At 37.7% G+C, this 22,449-nt stretch overlaps 1 protein-coding gene across 1 annotated transcript in view; it reads right to left on the reverse strand.

The window, feature by feature from the left end:
• The window catches only part of RELN (reelin), a 374,678-nt gene extending 357,899 nt beyond the window's left edge, over positions 1-16,779 (reverse strand). Inside the window, exon 1 of the mRNA XM_059934127.1 lies at positions 16,649-16,779. Within this exon, the coding sequence (XP_059790110.1) occupies positions 16,649-16,779 (131 nt within the window). The remainder of the gene's footprint in view (positions 1-16,648) is intronic.
• Between the last annotated feature and the right edge of the window lie 5,670 nt (positions 16,780-22,449).

Consider the following 22,449-nt stretch of genomic DNA (forward strand, 5'->3'; position numbering starts at 1 on the left):
CACTGCAGGCTCACCCTGCATTCCGTACCCCTCACTCCCCCCAGCCTGAGTGAGCCAGAGCCCCCTAATCAGCTGCTCTTTTAACCCTGTCCTGTCTGGGCGGGGAAAAGATGCCCTCAGGTGACCTACACACAGAGGCGGGGACAAATCCAAAGCTGAACCCCAAGAGCTGTGCAAACAAAGAAGAGAAAGGGAAATTTCTCCCAGCAGCCTCAGGAGCAGCAGATTAAATCTCCACAATCAACTTGATGTACCCTGAATCTGTGGAATACCTGAATAGACAACGAATCATCCCAAAACTGAGGCGGTGGACCTAGGTAGCAACTGTAGACTTGGGGTTTGCTTTCTGCATCTAATTTGTTTCTGCTTTTTTGTTTATTTAGTTTAGTATTTAGAGATTATCATCATTGGGAGATTTGTTTATTGGTTCGGTTGCTGGCTTCCTTTGTTTTTTTTTTAATAATATATATATATTTTTTTCTTTTCTTTTTCCTTTTTCTCTTTTTGTGAGTGTGTATGTGCATGTTTCTTTGGGTGATTTTCTCTGTATAGCTTTGCTTTTACCATTTGTCCTAGGGTTCTCTCTGTCCAATTTTTTTTTTTTTTTTTTAAGTATAGTTTTTAGCGCTTGTTATCATTGATGGATTTGTTTTTCGGTTTGGTTGCTGTCTTCTTTCTTTCTTTTTTCTTTTCTTTATTACTTTTTAATTTTTTTACATTAAATACTTTTTATTTTTTAATAACGTTATTTATTTATTTATTTATTTTTTATTTATTTTTTCCCGCATTTCTTCTGAGCTGTGTGGCTGACAGGGTATTGGTGCTCTGGCCAGGTGTCAGGCCTGAGCCTCTTGGGAGAGCTGAGTTCAGGACACTGGTCCAGCAGAGACCTCCCAGCCCCATGTAATATCAAATGGCGAAAGCTCTCCCAGAGATCTCCATGTCAAAGCTAAGACCCAGCTCCACTCAACGACCAGCAAGCTACAGTGCTGGACACCCTATGCCCAGCAACTAGCAAGAGAGGAACACAATCCTACCCATTAGCACAGAGGCTGCCTAAAGTCATAATAAGTCCAGAGACACCCCAAAACATACCAGCAGATGCGGTCCTGCCCACCAGAAAGACAAGATCCAGCCGCATCCACCAAAACCCAGGCACCACTCCTCTCCACCAGGAAGCCAACACAACACACTGAACCAACCTGACCAACTGGGGGCAGATACCAAAAACAATGGGAACTACGAACATGGAGCCTACAAAAAGGAGACCCCAAACACAGTAACTTAGGCAAAATGAGAAGACAGAGAAATACACAGCAGATGAAGGAGCAAGGTAAATACCCACCAAACCAAACAAATGAAGAGGAAATAGGCAGTCGACCTGAAAAAGAATTCAGGGTAATGATAGTAAAGTGACCCAAAATCTTGGAAATAGAATGGAGAAAATACAAGAAACGTTTAACAAGGACCTAGAAGAACTAATGAGCAAACAAACAATGATGAACAACACAATAATGAAATTAAAAATTCTCTAGAAGGAATCAGGAGCAGAATAACTGAGGCAGAAGAATGGATAAGTGACCTGGAAGATAAAATACTGGAAATAACTACTGCAGAGCAGAATAAAGACAAAAGAATGAAAAGATTTGAGGACAGTCTCAGAGACCTCTGGGACAACATTAAACGCAACAACATTCAAATTCTAGGGGTCCCAAAAGAAGAAGACAAAAAAAAAAGGGACTGAGAAAATATTTGAAGAGATTATAGTTGAAAACTTCCCTAACATTGGAAAGGAAATAGTCAATCAAGTCCAGGAAGCGCAGAGAGTCCCATACAGGATAAATCCAAGGAGGAACACGCCAAGACATAATCAAACTATCAAAAATTAAATACAAAGAAAAAATATTAAAAGCAGCAAGGGAAAAGTAACAGATAACATACAGGGGAATCCCCATAAGGTTAACAGCTGATCTTTCAGCAGAAACTCTGCAAGCCAGAAGGGAGTGGCAGGACATATTTAAAGTGATGAAAGGGAAAAAAATACAACCAAGATTACTCTACCCAGCAAGGATCTCATTCAGATTTGACAGACAAATTAAAACCTTTACAGACAAGCAAAAGCTAAGAGAATTCAGCACCACCAAACCAGCTTTACAACAAATGCTAAAGGAACTTCTTTACACAGAAAACACAAGAGAAGGAAAAGACCTACAAAAACAAACCCAAAACAATTAAGAAAATGGTAATACAAACATACATATCAATAACTACCTTAAATGTAAATGGATTAAATGCTCCAACCAGAAGACATAGACTGGCTGAATGGATACAAAAACAAGACCCATATAAATGCTGTCTACAAGAGACCCACTTTAGACCTAGGGACACATACGGACTGAAAGTGAGGGGATGAAAAAAGATATTCCATGCAAATGAAAATCAAAAGAAAACTGGAATAGCAATTCTCATATCAGACAAAATAGACTTTAAAATAAAGAATGTTACAAGAGACAAGGAAGGACACTACATAAAGATCAAGGGATCAATCCAAGAAGAAGATAAAACAATTGTAAATATTTATGCACTCAACATAGGAGCACTTCAATACATAAGGCAACTGCTAACAGCTATAAAAGAGGAAATAGACAATAACACAATAATAGTGGGGGACTTTAACACCTCACTTACACCAGTGGACTGATCATCCAAAATGAAAATAAATAAGGAAACAAAAGCTTTAAATACCACAATAGACCAGATAGATTTAATTGATATTTATAGGACATTCCATCTAAAAACAGCAGATTACACTTTCTTCTCAAGTGTGCATGGAACATTCTCCAGGATAGATCACATCTTGGGTCACAAATCAAGCCTCAGTAAATTTAAGAAAATTGAAATCATATCAGGCATCTTTTCTGACCACAACGCTATGAGATTAGAAATGAATTACAGGGAAAAAAACGTAAAAAACACAAACACATGGAGGCTAAACAATACGTTACTAAATAACCAAGAGATCACTGAAGAAATCAAAGAGGAAATCAAAAAATACCTAGAGACAAATGACAATGAAAACATGATGAAAGAAATTCAAGATGATACAAAGAGATGGAGAGATATACCATGTTCTTGGATTGGAAGAATCAACATTGTGAAAATGACTATACTACCCAAGGCAATCTACAGATTCAATGCAATCCCTATCAAACTACCAATGGCATTTCTAACAGAACTAGAACAAAAAATTTCACAATTTGTATGGAAACACAAAAGACCCTGAATAGCCAGCGCAATCTTGAGACAGAAAAATGGACCTGGAGGAACCAGGTTCCCTGACTTCAGACCATACTACAAAGCTACAGTAATCAAGACAATACGGTATTGGCACAAGAATAGAAATACAGATCAATGGAACAGGATAGAAAGCCCAGAGATAAACCCACACACATATGGTCACCTTATCTTTGATAAAGGAGGCAAGAATATACAATGGAGAAAACACAGCCCCTTCAATAAGTGATGCTGGGAAAACTGGACAGCTACATGTAAAAGAATGAAATTAGAACAATCCCTAACACTGTATACAAAAATAAACTCCAAATGGATTAAAGACCTAAATGTAAGGCCAGACACTATCAAACTCTTAGAGGAAAACATAGGCAGAACACTCTATGACATAAATCACAGCAAGATCCTTTTTGACCCACCTCCGAGAGAAATGAAAATAAAAACAAAAATAAACAAATGGGAGCTAATGAAAGTGAAAAGCTTTTGCACAGCAAAGGAAACCATAAACAAGACAAAAAGACAACCCTCAGAATGGGAGAAAATATTTGCAAGCAAAGCAACTGACAAAGGATTAATCTCCAAAATACACAAGCAGCTCATGCAGCTCCATATCAAAAAAAAAAAAAAAAAAAAAAACCCAATCCAAAAATGTGCAGAAGACCTAAATAGACATTTCTCCAAAGAAGATATACAGATTGCCAACAAACACATGAAAGGATGCTCAACATCACTAATTATTAGAGAAATGCAAATCAAAACTACAATGAGGTTTATCACCTCACACCAGTCAGAATGGCCATCATCAAAAAAATCTACAAACAATAAATGCTGCAGAGGGTGTGGAGTAAAGGGAACCCTCTTGCACTGTTGGTGGGAATGTAAATTGATACAGCTACTATGGAGAAGAGTAGGGAGGTTCCTTAAAAAACTAAAAATAGAACTACTGTATGACCCAGCAATCCCACTACTGGGCATATACCCTGAGAAAGCCATAATTCAAAAAGAGTCATGTACCACAATGTTCATTGCAGCACTATTTACAATAGCCAGGACATGGAAGCAACCTAAGTGTCCATCGACAGATGAATGGATAAAGATGATGTGGCACATATATACAATGGAATTTTACTCAGCCATGAAAAGAAACGAAATTGAGTTTTTTGTAGTCAGGTGGATGGACCTAGAGACTGTCATACAGAGTGAAGTAAGTCAGAAACAGAAAAACAAATACCATATGCTAACACATATAGATGGAATCTAAAAAAAAAAAAAAGGTTCTGAAGAACCTAGGGGCAGGACAGGAATAAAGACGTAGACCTAGAGAATGGAGGTGAGGACACGGGGTGGGGCAAGGCTAAGCTCGGACGAAGTGACAGAGTGGCATGGACATATATACACTACCAAATGTAAAATAGATAGCTAGTGGGAAGCAGCCGCATAGCACAGGGAGATCAGCTCGGTGCTTTGTGACCACCTAGAGGGGTGGGATAGGGAGGGTGGGAGGGAGATGCAAGAGGGAGGAGGTATGGGGATATATGTGTATGTATAGCTGATTCACTTTATTATACATCAGAAACTAACACACCACTGTAAAGCAATTATACTCCAATAACCACGTTAAAAAAAAAAAAAGAGTCCAAATGACTATGTGGCTAAGTGGTTTTCCAATAAAACCTGGCTTATTCAGACAGCATGCCATTTACTCTTCTCTGGGAAAGGCACACACAGCACATTATATAATTGTTTGGAATTTCATTTCAAATATTCCATAGTTCTTACTATGAGGTTTTTTTAAAAAGGATTTAAATAGATAACTAGGTTTTAAAATCACAGAGTTTGCACCATACACTGGCTATACCAATATGAGGTTGCAGAATTGGGTACAGTGTTGATTCAACTGTCACCTCTAGAGAGACCACATACATGGTAAATGATAAATATTAGTTGCTGGATTTCTTCAAATCCGAAACACCATCAATCATAATATTAAGAATTAAGGGCTTCCCTGGTGGCGCAGTGGATAAGAATCTGCCTGCCAATGCAGGGGACATGGGTTCGATCCCTGGTCTGGGAAGATCCCACATGCCGCAGAGCAACTAAGCCCATGCGCCACCACTACTGAGCCTGTGCTCTAGAGCCCACGAGCCACAACTACTGAAGCCTGCGTGCCTAGAGCCCATGCTCCGCAACAAGAGAAACCACTGAAATGAGAAGCCCGCGCACCGAACGAAGAGTAGCCCCTGCTCTCCACAACTAGAGAAAGCCCGCGTGCAGCAACGAAGACCCAACACAGACAAAACTAAATAAATATATAAATTAAAAAAGTAAAATACATGCTGCAAATTATAATTGTAAGATGCCATCAAATGTCAGATGCAACTTTAGAGACACCAAAATGTAAAAGAAACTTCCGTATTTTAGAATCAATGAAATATGTCATTAGTTATTAAGAAATATTTATTGACTATACTCAATATTTTGTAATAACCTATAATGGAAAAGAATCTGAAAAGGAATATATATGTAATATGTGTATATGTATGTATGTATATATATATCTGAATCACTGTGCTGTACACCTGAAACTAACACGATGTTATAAATCAACTATACCTCAATAAATAAAATTTAAAAAAAATAAAGCAAGAAAAAATATTTATTGAGGACTTTCTATTGTCTATAGTTCAGTATTAAGAACTACTAGATATATGAAAGTACCTAACACAGTCCCTGACCTTGTGGGATTTCAAACCCAGTTAATAAAGAAAACACACATGTGAAAAATTAAATAATGATATGAATTAACTAATGATATGAAAACCTCATACAAAAGCATATAACTCTGGTTGAAGTTTAATTTCTAAAAAGTAATTCTCCTTACCTTAAAAAGTAAAAGCTTTAATTTTGGGAGTTAGAAAAGAGAGAATCAGAGTATATTTATATTCAAATGCCATAGGTGGTTGTTTTATTTTATCTTTGTGAAATGTTTACATTAATGTTGAACATTAGCAATCTTCTTCAAGTACTACTGGGCACATACTAATTATAGATATTAACTCTTACAGATACCTCTACTGAACACATAATAAATACTGTAGTAAGGAACAAAGGTAAGAAATTGCAAGACTTTAGTTCAGAAAATTTCAAATGAATTGTTCAGTGGTCCACGTTCAATCTTCAGTTTTCCTGTAATCTCTCACAAACTAATTAGGAAAAGAGATCAACAAAAACATCTTGCCCACATAGGAAGCAGCTGCTCTATGTAAGATTCAACATAGTCATGGCTTACAATAAGCAGAGACTCAAACATTTATTAAGAATGCTAAAAAGTGCAAATTGCATCATCAAAATTTTATTATGAAATACAAGTGAGGGTGTGTAAACTTCTTTGTAATCAGTAAAAATTACTTCTAACCAAACTGTATTTTTTTTACCAACTGCTAATAAAACATCGTTTGGGGCTGACTTAAAATACCTACATTATGCTTGCCAAGTCACTTCTGATTATAATTTGGTTTCCAATATTACTGATACTAAAAAGAGGATACCCTAGATGATAGATATTTTTTTTTAAAAACCTGGGAACTAAAAATATATATTTCTCCTCCTACCATAAATCAATACCAGAATGACAATGTATTAAACTACAATGTTTCACAGGCTTCTCTGGTAAGAATCACCTGGAGTGTGAGTTTAAAATATAGATCCCCAGACCCTCTCTTCTGGAGAATATGATTCTCTGGGACAGGGAATTTGTATTTTGGCAAATTCCCCAGCTAATTATTGTCAGAGAATGTGTGGAAAAAAACACTAAGGGAATACCTTTCCAGTACCCTGGTTATTTTCTTTTTAATAAATAAATTTATAAAAAGAAAAGAAGCATTTAACAGATATAAAAGCACTGGGATTTTGAGCACTTAAAACCAGCTGATTTGGAGGAGTGCAAATCAGACATATCAAGTAAAAAATCCAATATTTGTCATTTTCAAGATCCATTTATCTTTTATAGTTAAGAAACTATATGACAAACCTTTTTAAGTATTTAGCAATGTATTTCTCTGCTCTCCTTTTTTTAAAACGTTTATTTATTTATTTTCTTATTAGTCATCCATTTTATACACATCAGTGCATACATGTCAATCCCAATCGCCCAATTCATCACACCCCCACCCCCACCCCCGCCGCTTTCCCCCCTTGGTGTCCATACGTTTGTTCTTTATATCTGTATCTCAATTTCTGCTCTGTAAACTGGTTCACCTGTACCACTTTCTAGGTTCAACATATATGCATTAATATACGATATTTGTTTTTCCCTTTCTGACTTACTTCACTCTGTATGATACTCTCTAGATCCATCCACGTCACTACAAATGACCCAATTTCGTTCCTTTTCATGGCTGAGTAATATTCCATTGTATATATGTACCACATCTTCTTTATACATTCGTCTGTCAATGGGCATTTAGGTTGCTTCCATGACCTGGCTATTGCAAATAGTGCTGCAATGAACATTGGGGTGCATGTGTCTTTTTGAATTATGGTTTTCTCAGGGTATATGCCCAGTAGTGGGATTGCTGGGTCATATGGTAATTCTATTTTTAGTTCCTTAAGGAACCTCCATACTGTTCTCCATAGTGGCTGTATCAATTTACATTCCCACCAGCAGTGCAAGAGGGTTCCCTTTTCTCCACACCCTCTCCAGCATTTGTTGTTTGTAGATTTTCTCATAATTCCCATTCTAACTGGTGTGAGGTGATACCTCATGGTAGTTATGATTTGCATTTCTCTAATAATTAGTGATGTTGAGCAGCTTTTCATGTCCTTCTTGGACATCAGTATGTCTTCTTTGGAGAAATGTCTATTTAGGTCTTCTGCCCATTTTTGGATTGGGTTGTTTGATTTTTAATATTGAGCTGCATGAGCTGTTTATATATTTTGGAGATTAATCCTTTGTCCGATGATTCATTCGCAAATATTTTCTCCCATTCTGAGGGTTGTCTTTTCGTCTTGTTTATGGTCTCCTTTGCTGTGCAAAAGCTTTGAAGTTTCATTAGGTCACATTTGTTTATTTTTGTTTTTATTTCCATTACTCTAGGAGGTAGATCAAAAAATATCTTGCTGTGATTTATGTCAGAGTGTTCTTCCTGTGTATTCCTCTAAGAGTTTTACACTGCCTGGTCTTACATTTAGGTCTCTAATCCATTTTCAGTTTATTTTTGTGTATGGTGTTAGGGAGTGTTCTAATTTCATTCTTTTACAAGTAGCTGTCCAGTTCTCCCAGCACCAATTATTGAAGAGACTGGCTTTTCTCCATTGTATATCCTTGCCTCCCTTGTCATAGATTAGTTGACCATAGGTGCGTGGGTTTATCTCTGGGCTTTCTATCTTGTTCCATTGATCTATATTTCTGTTTTTGTGACAGTACCGTATTGTCTTGATTACTGTAGCTTTGTACTACAGTCTGAAATCAGGGAGTCTGATTCCTCCAGATCCATTTTTTTCCCTCAAGACTGCTTTGGCTATTGGGGGTCTTTTGTGTCTCCATACAAATTTTAAGATTCTTTGTTCTACTTCTGTGAAAAATGCCATTGGTAATTTGATAGGGATTGCATTGAATCTGTAGATTGCTTTGGGTAGTAGAGTCATTTTCACAATATTGATTCTTCCAATCCAAGAACATGGTATATCTCTTCATATGTTGGTATCATCTTTAGTTTCTTTCATCAGTGTCTTATAGTTTTCTGCATACAGGTCTTTTGTCTCCTTAGGTAGGTTTATTCCTAGGTATTTTATTCTTTTTGTTGCAATGGTAAATGGGAGTGTTTCCTTAATTTCTCTTTCAGATATTTCATCATTAGTGTATAGGAATGCAAGAGATGTCTGTGCATTAATTTTGTATCCTGCAACTTTACAAATTCATTGATTAGATCTAGTAGTTTTCTCGTGGCATCTTCAGGATTCTCTATGTATAGTATCATATCATCTGCAAACAGTGACAGTTTTACTTCTTCTTTTCCGATTTGGATTCCTTTTATTTCTTTTTCTTCTCTGATTGCTATGCCTAGGACTTCCAAAACTATGTTGAATAATAGTGGTGAGAGTGGGCAACCTTGTCTTGTTCCTGATCTTAGAGGAAATGCTTTCAGTTTTTCACCACTGAGAATGATGTTTGCTGTGGGTTTGTCATATATGGCCTTTATCATGTTGAAGTAGATTCCCTCTATGCCCACTTTCTGGAGAGTTTTTATCATAAATGGGTGTTGAATTATGTCAAAAGCTTTTTCTGCATCTATTGAGGTGATCATATGGTTTTTCTCCTTCAATTTGTTAATATGATGTATCACATTGATTGATTTGCATATATTGAAGAATCCTTGCATCCCTGGGATAAATCCCACTTGATCATGGTGTATGATCCTTTTAATGTGTTGTTGGATTCTGTTTGCTAGTATTTTGTTGAGGAGTTTTGTATCTATATTCGTCAGTGATATTGGTCTGTAATTTTCTTTTTTTGTAGTATCTTTGTCTGGTTTTGGTATTAGGGTGATGGTGGCCTCATAGAATGAGTTTGGGAGTGTTCCTTCCTCTGCAATTTTTTGGAAGAGTTTGAGAAGGATGGGTGTTAGCTGTTCTCTAAATGTTTGATAGAACTCACCTGTGAAGCCATCTGGTCCTGGACTTTTGTTTGTTGCAAGATTTTTGATCACAGTTTCAATTTCATTACTTATGATTGGTCTGTTCATATATTCTATTTCTTCCTGGTTCAGTTTTGGAAGGTTATACCTTAGTAAGAATTTGTCCATTTCTTCCAGGTTGTCCATTTTATTGGCATAGAGTTGCTTGTAGTAGTCTCTTAAGATGCTTTGTATTTCTGCAGTGTCTGTTGTAACTTCTCCTTTTTCATTTCAAATTTTATTGACTTGAGTCCTCTCCCTCTTTTTCTTGATGAGTCTGGCTAATGGTTTATCAATTTTGTTTATCTTCTCAAAGAACCAGCTTTTAGTTTTATTGATCTTTGCTACTGTTTTCTTTGTTTCTATTTCATTTATTTCTGCTCTGATCTTTATGATTTCTTTCCTTGTGCTAACTTTGGGTTTTGTTTGTTCTTCTTTCTCTAGTTCCCTTAAGTGTAACGTTAGATTGTTTATTTGAGATTTTTCTTGTTTCTTTAGGTAGGCTTGTATAGCTATGAACTTCCCTCTTAGAACTGCTTTTGCTGCATCCCATAGGTTTTGGATCGTCGTGTTTTCATTGTCATTTGTCTCTAGGTATTTTTGATTTCCTCTTTGATTTCTTCAGTGATCTCTTGGTTATTTAGCAACGTATTGTTTAGCCTCCATGTGTTTGTGTTTTTTATGTTTTTTTCCCTGTAATTCATTTCTAATCTCATAGCGTTGTCGTCAGAAAAGATGCTTGATATGATTTCAATTTTCTTTAAATTACTGAGGCTTGATTTGTGATCCAAGTTGTGATCTATCCTGGAGAATGATTCATGCACACTTGAGAAGAAAGTGTAATCTGCTGTTTTTAGATGGAATGTCCTATAAATATCAATTAAATCTATCTGGTCTATTATGTCATTTAAAGCTTGTGTTTCCTTATTTATTTTCATTTTGGATGATCTGTCCATTGGTGTAAGTGAGGTGTTAAAGTCCCCCACTATTATTGTGTTATTGTCTATTTCCTCTTTTATAGCTGTTAGCAGTTGCCTTATGTATTGAAGTGCTCCTATGTTGGGCGCATATATATTTATAATTGTTATATCTTCTTCTTGGATTGATCCCTTGATCATTATGTAGTGTCCTTCCTTGTCTCTTGTAACATTCTTTATTTTAAAGTCTATTTTATCTGATATGAGTATTGCTACTCCAGCTTTCTTTTGATTTCCATTTGCATGGAATATCTTTTTCCATCCCCTCACTTTCAGTCCGTATGTGCCCCTAGGTCTGAAGTGGGTCTCTTGTAGACAGCATACAGATGGGTCTTGTTTTTGTATTCATTCAGCATGCCTGTGTCTTTTGGTTGGAGCATTTAATCCATTCACGTTTAAGGTAATTATCGATATGTATGTTCCTATGACCATTTTCTTAATTGTTTTGGGTTTGTTTTTGTAGGTCTTTTTCTTCTCTTGTGTTTCCCACTTAGAAAAGTTCCTTTAGCATTTGTTGTAAGCTGGTTTGGTGGTGCTGAATTCTCTTAGCTTTTGCTCGTCTATAAAGTTTTTGATTTCTCCATCGAATCTGAATGAGGTCTCTGCTGGGTAGAGTAATCTTGGTTGTAGATTCTTCCCTTTCATCACTTTAAGTATATCATGCCACTCCCTTCTGGCTTGTAGAGTTTCTGCTGAGAAATCAGCTGTTAACCTTATGGGAGTTCCCTTGTATGTTATTTGTCGTTTGTCCCTTGCTGCTTTCAATAATTTTTCTTTGTCTTTAATTTTTGCCAATTTGATTACTATGTGTTTCGGCGTGTTTCTCCTTGGGTTTATCCTGTGTGGGACTCTCTGCACTTCCTGGACTTGGGTGGCTATTTCCTCTCCCATGTTAGGGAAGTTTTCGACTATAATCTCTTCAAATATTTTCTCATGTCTTTTCTCTCTCTCTTTTCCTTCTGGGATCCCTATAATGCGAATGTTGTTGCGTTTAATGTTGTCCCAGAGGTCTCTTAGGCTGTCTTCATTTCTTTTTTCTTTATTCTGTTCCCCAGCAGTGAATTCCACCATTCTGTCTTCCAGGTCACTTATCCGTTCTTCTGCCTCAGTTATTCTGCTATTGATTCTTTCTACTGTAGTTTTCATTTCAGTTATTGTTTTGTTCATCTCTGTTTGTTTGTTCTTTAATTCTTCTGGGTCTTTGTTAAACATTTCTTGCATCTTCTCGATCTTTGCCTCCATTTTTTTCCCGAGGTCCTGGGTCATCTCCACTATCATTATTCTGAATTCTTTTTCTGGAAGATTGCCTATCTCCACTTCATTTAGTTGTTTTTCTGGGGTTTTATCTTGTTCCTTCGTCTGGTACATAGCCCTCTGCCTTTTCATCTTGTCTATCTTTCTGTGAATGTGGTTTTTGTTCCACAGGCTGCAGGATTGTAGTTCGTCTGGCTTCTGCTGTCTGCTCTCTGGTGGATGAGGCTATCTAAGAGACTTGTGCAAGTTTCCTGATGGGAGGGACTGGTGGTGGGTAGAGCTGACTGTTGCTCTGGTGGGCAGAGCTCAGTAAAACTTTAATCCGCTTGTCTGCTGATGGGTGGGGCTGGGTTCCCTCCCTGTTGGTTGTTTGGCCTGAGGTGACCCAACACTGGAGCCTACCCGGGCTCTTTGGTGGGGCTAATGGTGGACTCTGGCAGGGCTCACACCGAGGAGTAATTACCAGAACTTCTGCTGCCAGTGTCCTTGTCTCTTGGTGAGCCACAGCTGTCCTCCCCTCTGCAGGAGACCCTCCAACACTAGCAGGTAGGTCTGGTTCAGTCTCCCCTGGGGCCACTGCTCCTTCCCCTGGGTCCCGATGCGCACACTACTTTGCGTGTGCCCTCCAAGAGTGGAGTCTCTGTTTCCCCGAGTCTTGTCGAAGTCCTGCAATCAAATCCCGCTAGCCTTCAAAGTCTGATTCTCTAGGAATTCCTCCTCCCGTTGCCAGACCCCAGGTTGGGAAGCCTGATGTGTGGCTCAGAACCTTCACTCCAGTGGGTGGACTTCTGTGGTATAAGTTTTCTCCCGTTTGTAAGTCACCCACCCAGCAGTTATGGGATTTGATTTTATTGTGATAGCACCCCTCCTACCGTGTCATTTTGGCTTCTCCTTTGTCTTTGCATGTGGGGTATCTTTTTCGGTGAGTTCCAGTGTTTTCCTGTCGATGACTGTTCAGCAGTTAGTTGTGATTCCAGTGTTTTCGAAAGAGGGAGTGAGAGCATGTCCTTCTACTCCACCATCTTGAACCAATGTCCAGTTCCTTGGTTATTTATCAGCATCTTCCAATTTTGTTTTTGGTTTGGGGAGTCCCTGATTTGAGGCTGATCATCTCTGAAGATTCTGGACTTCCTGCAAAGCTGAGGACTAGATCCACGACTCTGCATGCTCAAAACAACCCTTTTCAGGAAATTATTACTAACCTTATTTAATGGGTGGGAAAATTAAGTCTCAGATTCACTTGGCCCATACCATGTATTTTGAGGGCACCCCCAAAAAAATACCTACATTATTTATCAGAAGAGAATACAATTTGATATCGCAGGAACAGTGAGGCCATAAGCCATCAAATATCATTTTAAAACAGGTTAAATGAAAAACTATATCTATTTGGAAATAGGCAGTTCTGTATTGCTGGCATAGATTTAATTTGTGTTCTTTCAAAAAATAATTCTTATTTTAAATGAAGAAGTTATGCATGGCAAGAATTTAAATTACCCTAACAAGTGCCAACATGAGTAAGATAAAGCATGCCAAAAGAGAGAATCAGAGCTTACTATTAAACTAAAGAAAAAGACAACATTGTACTTCAGATACAGCTGGCCCTCTGTATACCTGGATTTTGCTTCCATGGTGGGTTGAATCTCTGGATGCAGAAACCACAGATACAGGGGGTCTGCTGTACCATGCCATTTCATATAAGGGACTTGAGCATACGTGGGAGGTCCTAGAACCAATAACCCCCACCCTCCCAGGATACAGAATTCAAAGGGCATTTTCTGTGAATTCTATGTATAAGTCCTTGAACCAACTGTGGAGGAATCACGAAGAAATAAGAATTTGTCCTTATCCAATCTAATCTAATAGAAAAGGCAAGAAATTAACTCAAATAAATATAGAGTAAAATATAGTCAGCATTATAATAGAGTTACAAGCAAAATGTGACAATACACATCACTTCTGTTGCTGATGTCTTAGAAGCTTTACAGAAGATTTTTTAAGAATGCCAGCTTGAAGAAAGAATAAGAATTTAACAATTGAATTTGAGAGAATAAAGCGTTCTAGGCTAAGGGAAAAGCATGGAGAAAGAGAGAAAGTCATGGAATGTTTAGGGAATTGTGGGAAGTACTGCCAATTTGCTCCCATCAGGAGGTGCAGGCTATGGGAGACGAGGGAAGATGATAAACAGCAAGATTTGGAAGAATCTTGAAACCAATGCCAAAGGGCTGGCCTTTAGAAGGAAGTCTTAGGATATCCAAGTTTTGAGCACTTGTGCCTTAGTAAGATTAACTGGACAACAATGTGCAAGATGGACTGTATGGGAAATAGGCTGGAGGTGAACAGACCAGTTAGGAAGCTACTGCAATCATCTTAGCAAGAGGTACTGGAAGGAAAGGGTTCAAGTGTGAAAAACTTTCTGAGGGAGAAAATGATGGGATTAAATGTCAACCACCTGGGTGGGATGAATCGCACGTTTGCAGCCTGAGTAACCCAGAGCAGTGGTCCCCAACCATCTTGGCACCAGGGACTGGTTTTGTGGAAGACACGGGGTGGGGGGGGGGGGGCGGGGAGATGGTTCAGGCGGTATGCAAGTGATGGGGAGTGATGGGGAGCAGCAGAGAAAGCTTCGCTCCTTGCCCACTGCTCACCTCCTGCTGTGCAGACTGGTTCCTAACAGGCCGCTATCGGTCTGCGGACTGGGGGAAGTTGGGGACCCGTGACCCAGAGGATAGGCAGAGAGAGTATATAATCAGTGACGTGATATAAACCCTTGACATTCAACTGTGTATTACTAAGGGAGAAGAAAAGGTAGTGGTAAATTTTGGAGTATGCAGGTTTTATGGGATTTTGTTGTCTGAGTAGAAGGTTGGAATAGAACACTATTCAAGATGAATTCCAGCTCTATTTCACCTGACTGCCCATAGAATAGCTGTTTCTAAACTGCCTTTGACCTTGTTCCATTGGCCTACTCATCCATTCAAGAAATATTTAGTAAATGCTTACTGTGTGTGCAGGGACTGTACTAGACAACTGGGGCAAATCAGTGAACAAAACAGAAATGCATTCTTGCCTTCAAGGAACCTGCATTTCAGCAGGAACAGTCACACAATAAATAACATACATAATTAAATAAATGAAGTATATCATGTGTTAGAAGTGAACAAAGGGCTATGGGGGAAAAAAGAGATGACTAAGAAAGATGAGGAGCAGTGATTGTAAGGAAAGGGTAGGGGCATAGTATATATTAAGAGATGTCACAAGTCAGAGACTTTGAACCGTAGTTCAGAGTTTATCTAAGGATGCTGTTGGGACATTGCTCACTACATTTCCCTGTTTCCTCTTAATGAAAGCATAGGAGAGATTCAGTAGGTTTCTATAGACTTCTGACTTCTTACCACCATGAACCAGCTAACTGATCACATTTTCCTCTTGGCACTAGTGGCTAGAAAGCTAAAAGCTTAATCTCTAATCTGTGGTCTTCTTCTATACCATGTATGGAGCCTCACAGCATTTTTTTGTACCTGTTTTCATCTTATTTTCTGAATATCATTTTCCTATTGCCTTGATTTCTTCACATATTTTTATCTTATTGTGTATTTTAATCAGCTAAAATCCAATATAGATCTCCTGAGGTATAAATAAATATGCAAAAATAAACTGCTAAAATTACTTTTTTTTTTTTTTTTACAGTTTTGGCCTCTTTTGACACTAAAATGAGAGGCTTTAATTAAGGTTAAATCTGCTAAAATAATAATTTAAATAGTGAATGTATATGTAACCTCATGAGAGGTATATTTGTAACCTAGCAGGACCCTATGGGGCCTTCCCAGGACAGACCACCCCATGTCCTACACCTGCCTCTTACTTGTAGAAAAACTTTAGCCTCCTAGGCCTTCCCTGAGTGCCAAAGCATATATTTAATCAGAGAAGTAAGAAAATGCAGAAACAAAGGCAAACAGCCAAGCAAGACAAAATTATAATAGTTTAGTCAAGGACCTTTAGTTCCTCCTCAAGGGCTATAGATAATATTCTGAGCCATGTCCTCTGAGCTGCTGTGCAGATACTGAAACCCCCACCAGGTGGTTAACTGTATGCTGCCCACAAATACCTTGACCCCAGACCAGTTGGAACCAGAGGTTGATAATACCGACTCCTGATTACCTCGCCATCAACCAATCAGAAGAATGTCCATGAGCTGATCACATGCCCCACAACCCTCTCCCTCACCCTGTCTTTTAAAAACCTTTCCCTGAAAGCCACTGTGGAGTTCAGGCCTTTTGAGCACTAGTTGCCTGGACTCCTTGTTTGGTGCCCTGATATAAACACTGTACTTCCCTTCACCACAAGCTGGTGTCCATAGATTGGCTTTACTGTGTGCAGGCAAGTGGACCCAAGTTTGGTTTGATAACACAATTGCCTTCTGTACCAGTCACAGACATTTTGGGCACTTACATGAAATTCACACAGCCTGTGCCAGCAGGTGGAGCAATCCAGACGAAGCTGAGGTTGGTTGTGGGCAGATGACTCACATGAGAGGCCACCACACTGCACATAAACTGGTTACCAAACTGGTGGTCAGACATGATCCCTGACAAACAGAAAGGAAGGGAAGTTGTTATAAAAACAATAAAACAAAGTCCGTATGATGGCATAATAATATTTTCTGGACATTTTTCTTTTATGTTAAGATTCAACATGCTGTTTGGCTTCCCCCATAAGTTATGCAATTTTCCACTTCCTATTGTCAGAAGGAAATGAATCGTTTAAAACATTATTGTTAAGGAGCAATCTACTAAATTACTGCTATAGTATTTGCTTCATTTTGATTTTGTTGACTGGTCTTTGCCCATCAACAAAGACCACCAGGAACACAGTATAACAAGGTTGGATTTATTGGAAGTGTTTGCAGCAATGGAGACCAAATACTATTGGGAACTTGGCGGTATCTCAGTATGAGGATGTTAGGAGGAGCTTGTTAAAATATTTGGGCTTGTGTTAGGTTATTTTAGAGAGTAGGGTGATCAAGCTGGCCCAGGAATTTCCCGATTGTAGTACTGAAAGTCCTGCATCCTGGGGACCCCCTCAGTCTTGCTGGGGAGGTTCCAGGTAAAGGTGGTTTTGCTTCTGGATCTGGTACTATCAGAAAGTGGGAGCAATTTTATCACTGAGTACCTTAATTTTTATCTATGAGACATGAGGAATAGAGTAGGGCTAAAGCTGAGATCGATAAAAAAGCAGCGGCAGTCACGTTAGCATGGAGAGGGGATGTTGGTCATTTTTGTGGTTTGCACCATGTTCTTGCTTTTGTCTGTGTTCAGGCATGATTACAAGGTGATCTTGTTTTTGTCTCAAACCACAACTGTCTCAGAGTGGATGACCTATGAAACTGCTCATGTTCAACACGAGAACATCATGGCCTAGCTGAGTACCAAGTCAGCTCCCAGCTGAGCTATCAGGAGATGCTTTTTTTCTTTTTTAATAAGGTGATTCTCTTATGTTTACCCCAGATATAAAATATTAATAGATAACTCAACACTAAGAAGATGAATAACTTGATTTTTTAAAATAGGCAAAAGATCTCACCAAAAAAGATATATAGATGGCAAATAAGCATACAAAAAGATGTTCAACATCATATGTCATTAGAGAATTGCAAATTAAAACAATGAAATGCCACTACACACCTAATATTCAACCAAAGTCCAAAACACTGACAATTCCAAACGCTGGTAAGGATGTGGAACTATAGTAACTCTTATTCATTGCTGGTGAGAATGCAAAATGGTATAGCCATTTTGGAAGACAGTTTGGTGTTTTCTTACAAAAATAAACATACTCTTACCACATAATCCAGAAATCAAACTCCTTGGTATTCACTCAAATAAACTGAAAATTTATGTCCACTCAAAAACCTGCATGTGGATGTATATAGCAGTTTTATTCATAACTGTCAAAACTTGGAAACAACCAAGATATCCTTTATTAAGTGAATGGATAAACTGATACATCCAAACAATAGAATATTTTTCAGAGTTAAAAGGAAATGAGCTATCAAGCCATGAAAAGACATGAATAAGTAAGTGCATAGTACTAAATGAAAGAAGCCAATATGAAGGAACTACATGCTGTATGATTCCAACTATGTGACATTCTAGAAAAGGTAAAATTATGGAGACAGTGGTTGCCAGGGGTTAGGAGGGAAGGAGGGAGGTATGAATAGGCAGAGCACAGAGGATTTGTAGGTCAGTGAAACTCTTCTTTATAATATTGCAATGGTGAATACACAACACCAAGAATGAAACCTAATGTAAAGTATGGACTTTGAGTGACAATGATGTGTCAGTGTAGGTTCATCTGCTGTAACAAAGATATCACTGTGGTGCAGGATGCCTGGGAGGTTGGGGGGGGTGAGTGGTATATGGAAAAACGTTTTACTCAATTTTGCTGTGACCTAAAACTGCTCTAAAAATAAAATTTATTAATTAAAAAAAAACATTGCCAGGAGTGGGTAGTTAAATAAAAAATTAATTTGTTGGCTTTGTGAACTTGGGCAAATGGCTTACTCTGAGATCCAGTTTGTCTGTCTTTAAAATGAAAACACATGTCCACTCCATCCTAAAGTTACTGTGAGAATTAAATGACTCAATACATATGGCAGCATCTGGTACAGTACCCCTGTATTGGGATAGATGCCCTACCTACATGTCATCACAGCAGTTCACACACTGCTCCATCATACCCTGGACCATCTCTCCAGGGAGTCTATGAGGGACTAGGTCTTTAATCTTTACATTTCAAGCGACTATCACAATGTCTGGCACATCACAGATACTCAAGAAATATTTTCTAAATAAATACAAGAATAATTTAACTATAAAAATAAAAGACAATATAAATTATACATGTTGCATCAACTAATGAAATAGAATCTTCTAGAATAGCAAGTTGTTCAGAATAGGTCATACTGGCCAAAGAAATAGAAGAACAAGTCTATATTTTGACATATCCTAATGATGCTACTTTTCTCAAGTATATATGTATATATATATATATATATAGGTATTTTTTAAGCTGTATCTTGAGACAAAAGGATGAAAGTCATCAAGCCAGAGAAACCACAAGGTTAGAGAGGATGACAGACTCCAGACTCCCAAGGAAATCACAGAGTGCTGAAGGAGACTCAGTAGCCGTGACTCGGGAATTGCCACTCCCCTCTAGTCGGGCATAAAGCAGGGATCCAGTGTATGGAAAATGATACATATGCAGGAGTCAGCCTGGCCAAAAAGGAAGGCAAAAGTTCCAGCCACAATCATGTGGGAATGGAAATGAATCAAACAAAATAACATTTCAGGGTCTCAGAGTCTTGGTAACAGAATTCATGTTCAAATATCTCCTCACTCCTCAAAGCTCCTCTTAGTAAGTGAGTCATGTCTAGACTGCATATTACTTGACAGAATTTTATAAGGTAGCTATAGAGTTGTAACTGCCTCGTGCCCTACCCTGGGTAATTACCCTACAGGATGACATTCTTGCAATCCAACCGTCTAGCACAGCAGTTCTCCAACTTGGCTACACAGCAGCATCACCCAAAGAGATTGAATAAATACTGGTTCCCACACATTCTGAGTGAACCAGCAGAAAAAAACAGTATCCCTGTGTTGCATCAAACATTGGGTTAGGCCCTATGGAGGTACACAGAAGAAATATAGGACACTGTCCCTACCTTGAAATGACTTCAGCTGGGACGAGAAAACTGGAATAAACATTATAAATAGAACAACTAGAAAATAAGTAAGTGCTAACTGGGTGGTATTTGTGAAAAATACAAAAGAGGAGAGAAAGAGTGATTAATGTGGACAATTATAATAATGACAACTAATGTTTATTGAGCACTTACTATGGCTTGACACTATTCTAAGCGTTTCATAAATATTTACTTTTAAGGCTCTTAACAATCCTATGCAGTAGGAGCTGTTATTTTCTCTATTTTACCCACGAGGAAACTAATATGATGAAGATAAAAACTCGCTTACAGTTATACAGCAAGGGCAGTATAGCCTGGATTCAAACAAGCATCCTTGCTGCACAGTCAGAAATGGCTCTGTAGACAACAAGGTCCTACTGTATAGGGAACTATATTCAATATCTTATAGTAAACTATAATAGAAAAAGAAAAAAATGACTTTGTTGAAGAGGGAGACTGGAATTGAGTTTTGAGGGAAAAACTAAGATTTCCCATATTTGTTTTTATGTACATGAGGCAGGAGAGTATAAGCACGAGATTGTACCCTCAGCTCTGTCACCCGCTGCTGCATGACCTTGGTCAGGATGCTCCCTCTCAAGCTTCAGTTCCAACATCTATAAACTGCTGGTCCATGATCTCTAAGACTCCTTTCAGTGCCTTAGCTCTCTGAGTACAGTTTAAATGAACAGAAGGAAGATGGGAGGACAGCTCACAAAGGCAGACGTAATGAGCAGAGGTACGCATAGAAAATGAGAACGAGGAGGAGAGCAGTCAGCATCAGCTTCCAATGTTCTGTGAAACACAATTTACTGCATCTGCCACAGTGATCTTCTTAATGGCTTTTGTGTCATGAAAGACATATACCATCTAATATATGTGATTTGGAAACCTATTCTTGGATAACTTTAATTTGAATTTGATAATGAATTTAAATTTATGAAGGTGCTTTCCCTTGCTGCATGCTGGATAATAGGATATATATATATTGAGTTTTAATATTACTTGAAAAAGGGAAAATCAGATCTATGATAAAAGAATTTAATTACACTGTGTATCTCAGGGAGATATATACATATAAAATATATATGTGTGTAGTGTAGCTATAATAAAGATTTTATTTTCACTGTTGTGGCTATGTGTAAACTTTCATACAAAATTTTTTTTCTGTGGTATTTCTTCCCCCGAAAAAGAAGCTATTCTTTTCCAAGAGAACTGGACTATGAGAGAAAGAAAGCACTTCAAGAAGTATGGCTCTCTTTGTCTCACTTTGGATGAAAAAGTAAAGGGTATCCTTCAATCTGTGAGGTTCTATGAGACCAATAACTGTCCTGATAGATTTTAAAGCATTTATGTTATAGATACATTTTCCTTTTGAATATTGTGTGCACACATTTGAAAAACAGGAATATTGACAATTTAGCTATAATTTCTGTATCAAGAAATAACCAAGGTAACTTTTTAATATAACTCTTCCTTTGACAAAGTATGAGTGTTTTAAATCCATTAAATTCTTCAAACCATTGGATATCTAATTTAAAATTATCTAGCATCTGTCTTCTTAATCAAAGTTGTGGTTAAAGGATAGGAATATGCCAGAGTTTCCTTTATCCACATTATACTTCTGCAAGATGTGGCTCACGATGTCTTTAATTGTTCTAAAGTTGCTTCCATGATCCCTTTTAAGACAGTGATACTCATTTCTGTGCCTTCTGGGATGTCATTTTCCTTGACAAGTCTTCAGTTATTTTAAGTTCGTGACTAAACCTTGTATGAACTCCATTTTCCCTCAGGAATACTCTTTTATGCTTTTAATGTGCATACCTTGAGTCTTCAGAACTTTAACTAGAATTTCTATGATTCCCCCATTTTGAGAATAAAATGTACACATCCTCATAAAAATGTAGGCTATCCGCTTCCAAGAAACACCCTGAAGATGTTATTACCAAAAATAACCAACGTACGAGGAAAATTACACATTCATGTAGGGTTTATTCTATATTTTATAGATTAAAGACGTGGATTACTCAAATCAGTTCAGTTTGTAATTTGCCATAGTTAGTGTTAAAGTGGGTAGAAGCATGTCCTGGTTTTTCCATGTGATTCAAGAACTAAGACATCTGTGGATGGGATATCACGAAATAAAGGGAAAGTACATTAAGATTATAGATTTTTGGTTTGTGATAAATGTAACCTTCATATATAAAAATTTTGAAATCTTAAATATTTTATTGTTTCAAACACTTTCAGAAAGTATGGCAGAATATTTTGTCAGGAAGTTTATTGAATTCATTAACTTATGTCTGTATAAAAGTGTAAGAACAGACAAATATTTAAGATGATTTCTGTTTCCTTTTATTTTCATCATTTTCTCTTTGTTTCAAAGGGATATCTAAAGGCTTACATCAGTTAATAAAAAGTAGACTGTTCTGAAAATGTAGTCTGGAAAGTTAGTGTTATATTTTAAGTGAAGACAGAAAGTGAATTATGGAGTTCCTTTATGTCATTCTTT

The sequence above is a fragment of the Balaenoptera ricei genome, chromosome 9, assembly GCF_028023285.1.
Source record: "Balaenoptera ricei isolate mBalRic1 chromosome 9, mBalRic1.hap2, whole genome shotgun sequence".
NCBI lineage: Eukaryota > Metazoa > Chordata > Mammalia > Artiodactyla > Balaenopteridae > Balaenoptera > Balaenoptera ricei.